The sequence below is a fragment of the Anabrus simplex genome, chromosome 4, assembly GCF_040414725.1.
Source record: "Anabrus simplex isolate iqAnaSimp1 chromosome 4, ASM4041472v1, whole genome shotgun sequence".
In the NCBI taxonomy this organism is placed as follows: Eukaryota; Metazoa; Arthropoda; class Insecta; order Orthoptera; family Tettigoniidae; genus Anabrus; species Anabrus simplex.
This window is the reverse complement of record NC_090268.1, coordinates 452,564,739-452,579,080: the sequence shown is the minus strand read 5'-3', so window position 1 is coordinate 452,579,080 and position 14,342 is coordinate 452,564,739. Positions and strand designations below refer to the sequence as shown.

General features: G+C 38.9%; 1 protein-coding gene across 1 annotated transcript in view; it reads left to right on the top strand.

The window, feature by feature from the left end:
- The window catches only part of mRpL54 (mitochondrial ribosomal protein L54), a 76,285-nt gene that overhangs the window by 16,323 nt on the left and 45,620 nt on the right, over window positions 1-14,342 (top strand). Inside the window, exon 2 of the mRNA XM_067145933.2 lies at window positions 7,869-8,063. Within this exon, the coding sequence (XP_067002034.1) occupies window positions 7,869-8,063 (195 nt within the window). The remainder of the gene's footprint in view (window positions 1-7,868; window positions 8,064-14,342) is intronic.

Here is a 14,342-nt window from a genome sequence, read left to right as displayed (position 1 = left end):
GAGGTGCAGACTGGAAAGAAATAGAGTTAGAAATGGCTGTGGAAGTAAGGAGAAATTGAAGGAACTTACTAGAAAATTGAATCTAGCAAAGAAGGCAGCTAAGGATAACGTGATGGCAAGCATGATGGTGATATGGTATCCTTTCAGTCCTGCATCAGTGGAGATTCCGAGGTAACTTGCCGGTATTTATTGCAAATGTTTTGTCCCTCCGTTTATTTCGTGTCTGAGTAGGGAGGGCATATTCGCAATACCACCTTCAAGAAAATAGAGTTCCATAGGGATCGGTTCTTAGTGTCACTCTGTTCACGATTGCCAGAAATGGTAGTGTTGCTGCTGTTAGTTCAGCAGTAATACCGTCGCTATATGTAGACGATTTTTCTCTGCATTATAGCTCGCAAATAGCAAGCTATTAGGAGAGTCGAACAGTGGACTTTAGAACGTGGCTTTTGGTTTTCAACTACAGAGAGCTCTGTTGTACACTTTTGCTGGAAGCGCACTCTTCACTCGCATTGTGAGCACTATTTAGGATATTTCACTCTTCCCGTAGTTAATACTTACCAATTTCTTGGGCTCCTTTTCAATACCAAATTATCGTGGGCAATGAAAAGTGCAATGCACTATGAAGTTGAATATTTTGAGGTTTCTTAGCAGTACTATTTGGGGGGCTGACTGCACAGTGCTCCTACTATTTTATAGGGCACATTTTATCCAGGTTAGACTACGGTAGTGCAGCATATGCAGCAAAGCGTCCTTGCAAACCTGAATAGCATCTACCACAGCGGGGTTAAGTTGGCAACAGGAACTATTCATACAAGCCCCATTGCTAGCGTGCTCATTGAATCTGGTGTGCCGCCTTTACACCTGAGGCGCCAGCAAATGCTTCTGTCCTATGCTGCAAATTTGTGACAGATGCCACTTCACACTGCTTATCCTCGAGCAACGTGGCCAGTTGGAATATGCTTGGATGGCAGGCACAGATTGTTTGATGTACCTTCGGTTCCCTGCCTTGTCAGACAACCAGGCAGGGTACCTCTGTGGATAATACAACAGCCTGAAATAATCTTGGATATGCACACTGGTCCGAAGGAAAACACGGACCCTTCGATTTATCGGAGGTTCTTCCTGTCCGTTGTTGGCCGGTGCCCAGTTTCAGTCCTCGTTTACACGCATGGCTCAAGAACAGACACAAAAGTGGACTGTGCGTTCTTTTTGCTGTCCCAGAAACCTGTAGTGTGTACAGTGCAGAGCTGTATCCTATCTGTGAAGCTCTGCGGTACGCACTGTCCGATGAGCGCCGACGCTTTCTGCTGTGTACCAGCTCCTTAAGCTGGCTACAGTCTATTGATACTTGTTTTCTCGGCACCCTCTGGTGCAGCGGGTCAAGGACCTGCTGGTCAGGTGTTCGAACACCGGCACCAGAATCACGTTTATGTGGCAAGCCACATGGGTGTAGAGGGAAATGAGTTAGCTGATCAGGCTGCCAAGGAGGCAGTTACATTGTCTTACAAGGTCCAGCAAGTGATATTCGCTCTCAGCTGGTTATGTCCCATTAGGAGATGGAGTGGCAGGCCATTCAACTTCCAGATAAGCTGAGAGCAATAAAAGGTACAACGAAGGTATGGACGGAAGCAGTGGTATTACTCCTGTTTACTGAAATTAGAACCCCCTCCCTCGTGTACCGTTGTGCCAGTTCACTGTCATAAATTGACAGTTGGAACTAAAATGGACACAGTTGCCACGAGAGAGTAATACATATAGCGTAATCGAGGCGACAAGTAAACAGCTAACTAATATTCGGAGTGAATTACTACATCATTTGAAAGAAGAAGGCAGAGTATTGCATTGAGCATAAAATAACGCCAAGAAATAAAAATAACATATTAACAAGAAGATTACATAAAGGATTACGTCACAAATTCTGAACGGCAGCAGCAGTTAACATTTAAAGCTTGCTAGCAAGAAATATCGAAGTCATGGCAATTAGAATCAATATATAAAGTACAAATCTAAATATATAGTTGAATTCTAGGCAGACATCTTGGTAATCTAGAAGAGAATATCAGCATTGATAGTTAGAGAAATGCTTTATTTAACACATATATTGATATTAGAAGGCAGTGAAGATCCTAAGATGATGAAACTGACTATGTTAGTCTACATTTTTGTTACATTTGCTAAAGACATGCCCGTCAACATGAGCTAAGCAGACCCTGGTCGAAGTCCGGGGAAGGCTTACCTGAGATAATGGAGAGGAAGCGGGACCTGTCCTACAGCATCCCAGAGACCAGGAGAATGTAGCAGGTGGCCCAGTACATCTGATTCCAACGTCATTGGAGCAGAGGGAAAAAGATAAGTCATAAACATCTATGCAATAAGTAATGTAAAAATTAATTGAAATGAAATATTATTTTATTGTGATATTCAGATAGTGAAGCAGTGAAATCTTCGCATTAGCTCATAAAGAGTGGATTTTTATGTGATATCATATACATGTGTCAGTGTAAAGATGGTAGGTAGTCATCTAAACGAAATAACAATTCTTTGGCTAGGATGTGAATGTGATATATGTAAGTTGCCAATGCGTTTGTAATGTTGTCTAACATAGAGAAGAGGTTAGCGTATGTGAATTATGAGTTATATCAACATTGTGGTTAATGTAATGAATAAGTTATGGTTGGTGTATTATAAAATGGAGGTGATACAGTGCCTTACATAGGTTATAGTTGGATTATGTGAAGACATATGAGTAATATGAAATGATACGGAGATGAATTAAGAAGAAATAGATTGAAAATGAAAATGGATGATGATTATGGATTAATATGCGTCAAGTTAAGGTGTTCATAAGGGTTGTTGAGATGAAAGAAGGAATACGATAAGAAAACATGAAACGGATAATATATACAGGAAGAATGAGTGACTAAGCAGAAGAATAATGATGGTGATAGTTATTATTTCATCGATAAAGAAGAGAATGATTTGGTGCAAGGGTTATATTGAGTGGATTGATGCAATTTGAGGTTAATAATATATATATTTAACTCCATGATGAGTAATAATTCTTAGGTATTCCATATCCAATATTGAATATGAGTTATATATCTCACATATAGGGGTAGGCACATATAAATCATCGAGGAGTAGAATATTGACTAACATTAACTCAGATTTCAACCACAGTCATGTTCGCTTAATAAATAAATATACCATACTTACTTGTCACAATGATGCTATTGGTGAGGTTACTGACACATAACTGCTAGAGATATTGGTTATTAGAGTTTTCTTAAATGACATACCATACTTATTTTCGTAAATAAAAATGAATGAGGTGTTGTAAGTTAGTGATGACATGTTGATATGCTGCATGTGATACATTTATGCAGTTAACTTAATTCGTAGAATTTACGAGAGGAATGATATCCACATGAGCTATTAGTAATGATCATAGATGTTGAAGAATACATACGTAATGAATGACTTATCGCTTATCTTTTTTTCTGACTTGTCCACATATAAGGCAACTGATGTGATTGATATCCTCGACAGTACAAATATGATCAATATTTTTGATAGTTAATATTATTGGAATCTTCAATATTATTAATTAACTATGATGATGTGAAGATATGAATACATAAAATTGGGATATTTAAGTCAAGGCAATGAATGATCAATGATTTTCCAGATAGATCTGTAAATTTTATAACATTAACGAATGTAGGAGTTATAATTTCATTCAATCACGAAGGAATTGAACAAGAGATGTGATTTTAATTTACAGGCAACAGGATTCAAAGAACTACTTCAGATTTATTTTCTACTTTTCGAGACATAATTGTGAATATTTTTTTGTTTCAATCAAAGATCTTTGATAAATTACTTCAATCATTGACGAATTTTGAATGAAGAGAGATACTAATTTCAAATTATATTTCATTTTTCTTTCATTTTCAAATTTTCAATTATAATAAATGATAGTGGTCAAACTTATTGGCATTTTTATGTTATACTAGGATAAGTAGATAGTTGTAGTTCACTTCAGGTTAAGGATTAGGATTGGGCCGATGACCTTCGATGTTAGGCTCCTTAAATCAAGGATTAGGATTTAACTATGCGTAAATAATTGATTGGCAAGATGGAGACATCCATCGATTGAGTTGAAGGAAATTCAGCCGGCAAAAAGAAAACCGATTATCACTGCGGACCCACGACCAAGAAGCAATGAAAATTAGAAATTTACTTGGAGATGAGCTACTCTGGATTTCTTTCTGGCCTGACCTGGACGCAGGAATGGTGCACCATGGTACACATCCTTACGGTGTGAGTGACCTGACCGATCTGCACCGTAGTCTAAAACTCCTGAGTACCATCTCCGTCATCCTGCGGGATGACGAGCAGTCAGCAGACTTCGTCATGTATTTTATGAGGGATAGTGGTTTGTTTTATCGCATATAAAAGTCGTGTTTCGTATTAGACTTTCCATTATTGTTCACCACATTGTATTAATTTGACTCTGTTTTAGTTTGTGTTTGTAAATTTTAATGTGCTTTTTAAAATAGTCATTTGCATGATATATTATTGAATTTTAAGGCAATACCTTATTCTACCATAACCTATCATCTTTCGTTTTACCAAAAAATAAGGCATTGCAAATTACATCCACTGATTATTTGAAATTCACCATCATTATTCATCTTCACTTGTTTTAAATTCTAATCAGTTGATACATTTAAAAATTTTAATTATCATATTATGCCGTCCTTCTCGTAGCATTAGGGGCCGATGACTTTAGATGTTAGGTCCCTTTAAACAACAACAACAACAATCATCATCATCATCATCATCATCACAATTCTCTATCTCTTGTTTTCCTAGCCTTGTCTTAAATGATTTCAAAGACATTGGAAATATTGAAAATCTCCCTTGGTAAGTTATTCCAATCCCTAACTTCCCTTTGTATAAATGAAAATTTGCCCCAATTTGTCCTCTTGAATTCCGACTTTATCTTCATATTGTGATCGTTCCTACTTTTAAAGACACCACTCAAAGTAATTCGTCTACTAATGTCATTCCATGCCATCTCTTCACTGACAGCTCGTAGGCCTCTCCTCTCCCATCATCTGATAAGACCTATCTATGTTGGTTTGACGTAAGGCAAATTCTTTTTTTTTTTTTAATTTTTAAATTAACACTTTCTTTACTCAGCTCCTCTTGTTGCTCGTGTATTGCAGTACTTTCTCAAGCATACAGTTACAGAGATGAGGAGAGAGACCCCATTCTCCCTGCCTAGCTCCAATCCTGATGTCAAAGATGTCTGAAATTTCTCCTCTAAATCTTGCTTTAGAAATTCATTTCTTTAAAGTTACAAGTAGGGCCAGAGGTTTCCTTGGCTGTAACTAATTGCCACTGTAACTTAAGAGAGAGTATCCATCGTAATCAGTTGAATGATGACTCTTGTTTTGTTGCCCAGACCTAATTCTTTCAGAATTTTGATTTAAGATATTTTGATCAGTGGAATCATAGGCCATCTTAAATTGATGAAGGTCGCCACCAGTTTCTTATTCCTAAGTTTCAGATATATAAGAATGGATTTATTGTCCACAATCTGTTCATGATTGTCTTTTCCTAAATCCTCCGTGGTACTCTCCTAGTTGTTGTAGTTGAATTGGGAACAGTCGCTACACTCACTAGCGTAGGAGGAGGCCACAAGTTAGGAGCATGAATTGCAACTGCTGTAACTTGGTATTTTTGCCACTTACAGAAGTTTGTTACAATATAATCCTACATCACAAATACTTCCTTCTGAATTGCCTTCTCACTGGAATGCACAGCCACTTGATGCACAAGCTGGTAGCTCATCATCCATCACACACACCTCGCTATTGCCTCATTTCCACCGCAGTAACATCATCTATCTACAAATTACCATCGGAATTAAGGTCGCTATCAACCGAGTTGTTGTAACTGAATGGGTGAATGCAAAAACGGGCTAACCATCAAATTTGTGAAAATTGACCTGCTGTTAATGATATAAAGTACATTTATGGAAGTGGGCTACCATCAGGCAATTACCTATAAAGAATTGGCAAGACTTTGAAGTTCTTGGGATATCTAAAAGCATCTTAACAGAATTTGGTAGTCCATGATACACGTCCATTTTGGTACGATGTTAATTCAAAATGAAATAAAAGATGCAGATATTTTCACTTTAATAATGTATTGCCTTAGAAGAGTATTCAGTGCACTACATTTATGTAAATTGTGAAGTGTTGTACGGACATTTATTGTTTTTTATTGGTCTGTTTACAAACCAAGAAAAGATGGCTTCTGCTTTTGAAGGCGATGATAATTTATGTGAACATAATCAGAGTTCCACCAGCAGAAGACACAGAAAACATAAAAGGAATGTTAGAAACTGTCAAAGGGAAAAGCAGAAAAAGGAAAAGGGTTAGTTGTGGTCCTTTAATTACGTACAGACGTGAACCGAGGGAAAAGAATATATTCAGGGGGAGAGACTGTAAATATGCGTGAAAGTTAATACTGTTAAAATCTCGGGAATAGAACCAGCTTTTGGGTGGTTAGGCCGTGTGCGTTTCCAGAGTTTTGCCATTTGGGCTCGTTAGTTGGATTGGCACACCCCTACCCTAAACGCGCTTTGTGTCTTCATGTTCCAGCACAGTATTTTGTGTTCCATTCACCTCCGTAGCTTAGTGTTAACTCACGCTCCACGAGAGGACTGAGGAGGGGGCGCTAGAATAACACCCACGGTATCCCCTGCCTGTCGTAAGGGGCCCCAGGGGCTCTGAGTCCTGGCATTGCTTCCACTTACTTGTGCCAGGTTCCTCACTTTCATCTATCCTATCCGACCTCCCTTGGTCAACTCTTGTTCTTTTCCGACCCCGACGCTATTAGGTTTGCGAGGGCTAGGGAGTCTTTCATTTTCATGCCCTTTGTGGCCCTTATCTTCCTTTGGCCGATATCTTCAGTTTTCGAAGTGTCGGATCCCTTCAATTTTTCCTCTGATTAGTGTTATATAGAGGATGGTTGCCAAGTTGTACTTCCTCTTAAAACAATAATCACCACCACCACCACCGGACTGAGGAGCTGCAACATTTGGAGATCCGAGGTTCGAATCCTGGTGCTGACAGCAGCTATTGTGAATGTAATTTTACCCCTGGCTTTTTCCTGCATTCCCTCCAGACAAATGCCGGGAAAGTGCCTTATTTTAAGTCCCCCGGCACCTACCCCATGACGACAACCAGCTATCATTTGAGGAACCTCTCTTCAATGGTCTGGATTATGATTAAGTAGCCGCATCTAAACATAATTTGTCCCCACCCTCCTGTTGTGATTATCAGTAAAACGGTTGAAGTTGTATGTCAGTGTTAAAAGTAAAGCTGCTTCCTTCAGATGTAAACAAAAAAATATGTTAATTTTAGCCTCCAAATATTTATTTTTTCCAGTGAAAAAGTATCCTTTTCTCTAATTTAAGAAAATGATGGTTAGCCCATTTTAGCATGTATCCATTCAACTGTTCTTCAAAAGCAAAGAAATGTTCTCATTAGAGAGCCAGACTTGACAGTTACCTGTCATGATTGGTTGGCATGGTGCTAAAATTAATTACTTTCAAGTTGTTCAAAGGAAAATGCAGTCAATAGAGAGAGTTGATATGTCTGTCAAAATACACTAACCTTATGTAAAAAAAGATTGATTTTGTTGACAATCCTGCAACAGATGGTAGTATAATGCAGAGGCTTCATGTTGAGTATAAGTACAGCACTGCTAATGTTTCAACCATACTGTACCTAGTGCAGGATTCCATGCTATTGAGTTAATTATATCTGACTGTTTATGTCTTTTTACAGTAGGTTCTCTGGTTGGTAAGAGGAAGAAGGTTGGAAAATTGGGACCTGTGATGGAGAAGAAAGTTCTTCCTGTAGAGAAGGACCCAAACATACTTGTTAACTTCGTTTGTGGAAGTAACCTTAACAAAGAAGGCCAGGATATACAACTGAAGTCAGATAATGAATATCCTGATTGGTTATGGACACTCCGAACTGGTAAGTGGATGGCCTTCAGCATGCCTTAACCTTCTCAGACCACAGTGTTTTGTTGGATCACATAATTACTAAGGATTGTTGCTGAGTTGTACTTCCTCTTAAAACAATAATCACCACCACCTAATTTAAATACTAATGCCCAGTTGCAGAATGTAACGTATCCAGAAAGACGAAATGCTGTCAGTTTGTACAGTTATTTATTCACATCTATTTACAAATTAACACACACATAACCTTAATCACAGTATCACAAACAAAACACTTCACTCCGAGAACATCAACAAACATTATAATGCCTCCAAACACAATAAATTTTCAGCTATGAGCTCTCATATAAAGAAGCAGGTCATCATTTCACTACTATAGATTAAGACCTCACTATTATTAACAAAGTAGGTAAAGGAAATTAATGAACGAATTAGAAAACATCTACATATTTTTAGACCAATTTTACAACAAAAATTCAAAACTTAATCATATTATTGAAGTCAAAAACCCATTATATGAGATTTTACCAAAATTGTTGCAATCTCTACACTATAAATACAATAACTTATTAAACAATCTAAAATTATCGTCTTCCAAGACCCCTCCCACTTTAGGAAACACAACTCCCTCCCCATCCGCCCCCACAAGCCAACCACATCCAATACACATAATACCCCACCCAACCCACCCCCACCTCCACACCCTCCCCCGCCAATCTCACATCGGTATAACACTAGAAGCACAAATATCAGTCATTCAAACGCTATCATGGCAACTAATTAACATTGCAACAGTTGAAAAGATAAGTAAAATCACACACAACATATTTTTTTCAACTCACCTCATGTTGAACCAAATTAACATCACAACTGTCGAAGGGGTAAGTAATCGTCACACACATCGCTTTTTTCCTTCGTTGTCTCCTTCTCCTTTAATTTTATTCCTTAACATTTCACTCTCCTCTTATTTCAGACATAACACCACAAGCTCTACTCAACCTCGCACACTTTCCTTTCGACTTTTAATACAAGAAACTGCAACCACGTCTACCAGCTAATTGTAAATGTTACAGGGTTATCCGTGGAGCAGAAAGAGGTTAAAGAAGGTGCTGGGGTGAATGGGTCTAACTACAATGTCACAAATTGATTTAAAACTTTAACAAAGTTTATATTTCTTTAGAATTTCAAAAATCAACAAATAACAATGTAACAGGTACAAGTAGCAATTCATAAACAAGTCTAGGAAAGACAAAATTGGTGGTATAAACAGTTCTTGGGCTTCAAGCCCTCACTTTACAGTTCCTGAGCTCCTAGCTCAAATTTACACAAGGGCAGAAATCCCTCAATACATGGAGCGCTTGCTCCCAACATACAATATCCAGCTTTCAAAAGGCATTCAGTAATCTTAATTTGAAAAAGAGCTTTTTTTTTTTTTTTTTTTTTTTTTTTTTTGCTAGGGGCTTACGTCGCACCGACACAGATAGGTCTTATGGCAACGATGGGATAGGAAAGGCCTAGGAGTTGGAAGGAAGCGGCCGTGGCATTAATTAAGGTACAGCCCCAGCATTTGCCTGGTGTGAAAATGAGAAACCACGGAAAACCATCTTCAGAGCTGCCGATAGTGGGATTCGAACCTACTATCTCCCGGATGCAAGCTCACAGCCGCGCGCCTCTATGCGCACGGCCAACTCGCCCGGTGAAAAAGAGCTAACAGGCTCTCAGTTTTCAAGCCTACTCAAGGCAACACCAAAAAATATCTTACATCTTTTGGCCTTCCATGGCCCAGCTTACAAATTGAAACAGGGGTATCTCATACCCAACCTATAGGGCCTTCTTGTAAACAGAAATAGCAGTTAGATACATACATACATACATACATACATACATTATCATTATAGACTGTTATGCCTTTCAGCGTTCAGTCTGCAAGCCTCTGAGAATTTACTAAACGTCGCCACAATCCCCGATTTGCAACTAGTGTTGTGGCCTCATTTAGTTCTATACCTCTTATCTTTAAATCGTTAGAAACCAAGTCTAACCATCGTCATCTTGGTCTCCCTGTACTTCTCTTACCCTCCATAACAGAGTCCATTATTCTCCTAAGTAACCTATCCTCCTCCATTCGCCTCACATGACCCCACCACCGAAGCCGGTTTATGCGTACAGCTTCATCCATCGAGTTCATTCCTAAATTAGCCTTTATCTCCTCATTCCGAGTACCCTCCTGCCATTGTTCCCACCGGTTTGTACCAGCAATCATTCTTGCTACTTTCATGTCTGTTACTTCTAACTTATGAATAAGGTATCCTGAGTCCACCCAGCTTTCGCTCCCATAAAACAAAGTTGGTCTGAAAACAGACCGATGTAAAGATAGTTTCGTCTGGGAGCTGACTTCCTTCTTACATAATACTGCTGATCGCAACTGCGAGCTCACTACATTAGCTTTACTACACCTTGATTCAATCTCACTTACTATATTACCATCCGGGGAGAACACACAACCTAAATACTTGAAATTATCGACCTGTTCTAGCTTTGTATCACCAATCTGACATTCAGTTCTTTTGAATTTCTTATCTATTGACATCAATTTAGTCTTTGAGAGGCTAGTTTTCATACCATACTCATTGCACCTATTTTCAAGTTCGAAGATATTAGACTGCAGGCTTTCGGCACAGTCTGCCATTAAGAGCAAGTCGTCAGCATAGGCCAAACTGCTTACTGCATTTCCACGTAACTGAATCCCTCCCTGCCATTTTATACCTTTCAGCAGATGATCCATGTAAACTACGAACAGCAAAGGTGAAAGATTACAGCCTTGTCTAACTCCTGTAAGTACCCTGAACCAAGAACTCATTCTACCATCAATTCTCACTGAAGCCCAATTGTCAACATAAATTCCTTTGATTGATTTTAATAATCTACCTTTAATTCCATAGTCCCCCAGTATGGCGAACATCTCTTCCCTCGGTACCCTGTCATATGCTTTCTCTAGATCTATGAAACATAAACACAACTGCCTATTCCTCTCGTAGCATTTTTCAATTACCTGGCGCATACTGAATATCTTTATAAGTTAAAAACTTCATGTTTTCCCGTATTGAACTGAGATTCACAATTAAAATATCAAGGAAGGTTCAACCTTTTCAATACAAAACGTGTTGCATAAGATGTTCACAACATAATATTTATTAAATAGTTAGAACCGGTTTCGACGCTCATTGCGTCATCATCAGTGGTAAAAACCACATCGTTTTATCATCATATTCAGACTTTCATGTTCAAAGCATCAGTTCAATTTTATGCACAATACTTACCCATCAAACTACTATGCTTTTATGTGTCACATCACATCATCATATTTTACTTAAGTTCTTCTAGCTTTTAAGAAAAAGCAGTCTACCATTTGTATTGAGCCATGCAAGAATTATTAATGCAATTTTTATGACATGTACTTTGCCCATTGTAATTTTTATAGCTGATGATGACGCAATGAGCATCGAAACTGGTTCTAACTATTTAATAAATATTATGTTGTGAACATCTTATGCAACACGTTTTGTATTGAAAAGGTTGAACCTTCCGTGATATTTTAATTGTGTACTGAATATCTGATCCTGACAGCCTCTCTGTGGTCTGAAACCACACTGGTTTTCATCCAACTTCCTCTCAACGACTGATCGCACCCTCCCTTCCAAGATGCCAGTGAATACTTTGCCTGGTATACTAATCAATGAGATACCTCGATAGTTGTTGCAATCCTTCCTGTTTCCTTGCTTATAGATAGGTGCAATTACTGCTTTTGTCCAATCTGAAGGTATTTTACCAACACTCCACGCTAATTTTACTACTCGATGAAGCCATTTCATCCCTGCCTCCCCACTATACTTCACCATTTCAGGTCTAATTTCATCTATTCCTGCTGCCTTATGACAATGGAGTTTATTTACTATCCTTTCCACTTCCTCAAGCATAATTTCACCAACATCATTTTCCTCCTACCCATGAGCTTGGCTGTTTACAACACCACCATGATGATTTCCTTTTACATTGAGAAGATGTTCAAAATATTCCCTCCACCTCTCCAGTGATTCCCTGGGATCTATTATGAGTTCACCTGAATTACTCAAAACACTGTTCATTTCCTTTTTCCCTCCCTTCCTAAGATTCTTTATTACTGTCTAGAAAGGTTTCCCTGCTGCTTGACCTAGCCTCTCCAGGTTATTACCAAAATCTTCCCATGACTTCTTTTTGGTTTCAACAACTATTTGTTTCGCTCTGTTTCTTTCATCTACGTACCAAGCCTTGTCTGCCTCGGCCCTTGTTTGGAGCCATTTCTGATAAGCCTTCTTTTTACGTTTACAGGCTGCTCTCACTTCATCATTCCACCAAGATGTTCGCCTTTTCCCATCTTTACACACAGTTGTTCCTAGGCATTTCCTTGCTGTTTCTACTACAGCATCCCTGTATGCCACCCATTCACTTTCTATATCCTGAACCTGCTTACTGTCTACTGTTCGAAACTTCTCACTAATCATATCCATGTACTTCTGTCTAATTTCCTCATCCTGGAGATTTTCTACCCGTATTCGTTTGCAGACAGATTTCACTTTCTCTACCCTAGGCCTAGAGATACTTAGTTCACTACAGATCAGATAGTGGTCTGTATCATCGAAAAATCCGCGAAAAACTCGTACATTCCTAACAGATTTCCTGAATTCAAAGTCTGTTAAGATATAGTCTATTATGGATCTGGTGCCCCTAGCCTCCCATGTGTAGCGGTGAATAGCCTTATGCTTGAAGAATGTATTCGTAACAGCTAAACCCATACTAGCACAGAAGTCCAACAAACGCTTCCCATTCCCATTAGCTTCCATATCTTCTCCACATTTACCAATCACCCTTTCGTATCCTTCAGTTCTATTCCCAACTCTCGCATTGAAATCGCCCATTAGCACTATTCTATCCTTGCTGTTGACCCTGACCACGATGTCAGTCATTGCTTCATAAAACTTAATCCTCATCTGCACCCTCACATGGTGAATACACAGACACAATTCTTGTCCTAATTCCTCCCACTGACAAATCTACCCACATCATTTGCTCATTTACGTGGCTAACAGAAACTATGTTGCGTGCAATGGTATTCCTGATAAAGAGCCCTACCCCAGACTCTGCCCTTCCCTTTCTAACACCCATTAAGTACACTTTATAATCTCCTATCTCTTCCTCATTATCTCCCCTTACCCGAATATCACTTACTCCTAGCACATCCAGATGCATCCTCTTTGCTGACTTAGCCAGTTCTACCTTCTTTCTTCCATAAGCCTCATTAATATTGATAGCTCCCCATCGAATTCCATTTCGTATGCCAAGTTGTTTCCAAGGAGTCCCTCGCCTGTCAAATGGGAGTGGGACTCCATTACTCCCATAGGTCCGAAGCTTGCTTAAAGTGTTCTGAGCTCGGTAAATTCATGAAGCAGGATGCTGCCCTACTTGCACATAGTCCAAGTGAGGATCTCTCCTCTAATGGCCCAAATACAAAATGAAAGGAGGCGAATGCTTGCACTCCTAGATATGAATTCTTAAAACATAAAGGGCACTAGGCCGATAAAACAGGGGCTATTTCCAAACTATGGAGGTGACTCATATAAGAATAAATTAAGACTTTACGAAAAGGAAGAAAACCAGTTACAAAACGTAGTCACCTCAAACCAATATGAAGGGGAGCTCGAGAGGGTACATCATTCTCTATCCCCGATTCACAGTTAAAGATTTTATGAAGTTATTACATAAGCCAGCAGAAGTTACATTTTCAGAAAAGTAGGTTACATAGTTAAAGTTTCGGACCTCTCTCTCGGGTTAAACTGCAGAGCTAGCAAGAAATAAAGATGTTAATTGGCCATTACCTTGTCGGTGTACGGCTGCCTGATGAAAGAGGCGCCTCCCGCCTCCTGCTTGACACACACACTAAGTTAGATGACGATCAGTTGGCCAAGAGACATGAAAATCCGCAGTTTATAAACCCTCGGGGAAAGTTCGAGACCTTTCATGAATAAACCAGCCACACCCTCTCACTTTATTGGTGGATTTAAAAGTTACACTCAAAATCGAAGGAGAAGAAGAAGAAGATGGTGATAGGCGGAAAATTAATTACAGAAATTCGTGATTGTCTAAATTCAAAACTGGCGGAAAGAAAAGATAAATATTGCCAACCCAAAAATGAATGAACGTAATTTAGTAAAAAAAAACTTATGAATAAAAAACTTCTTCAAATGAAAGGTTCTTTCAC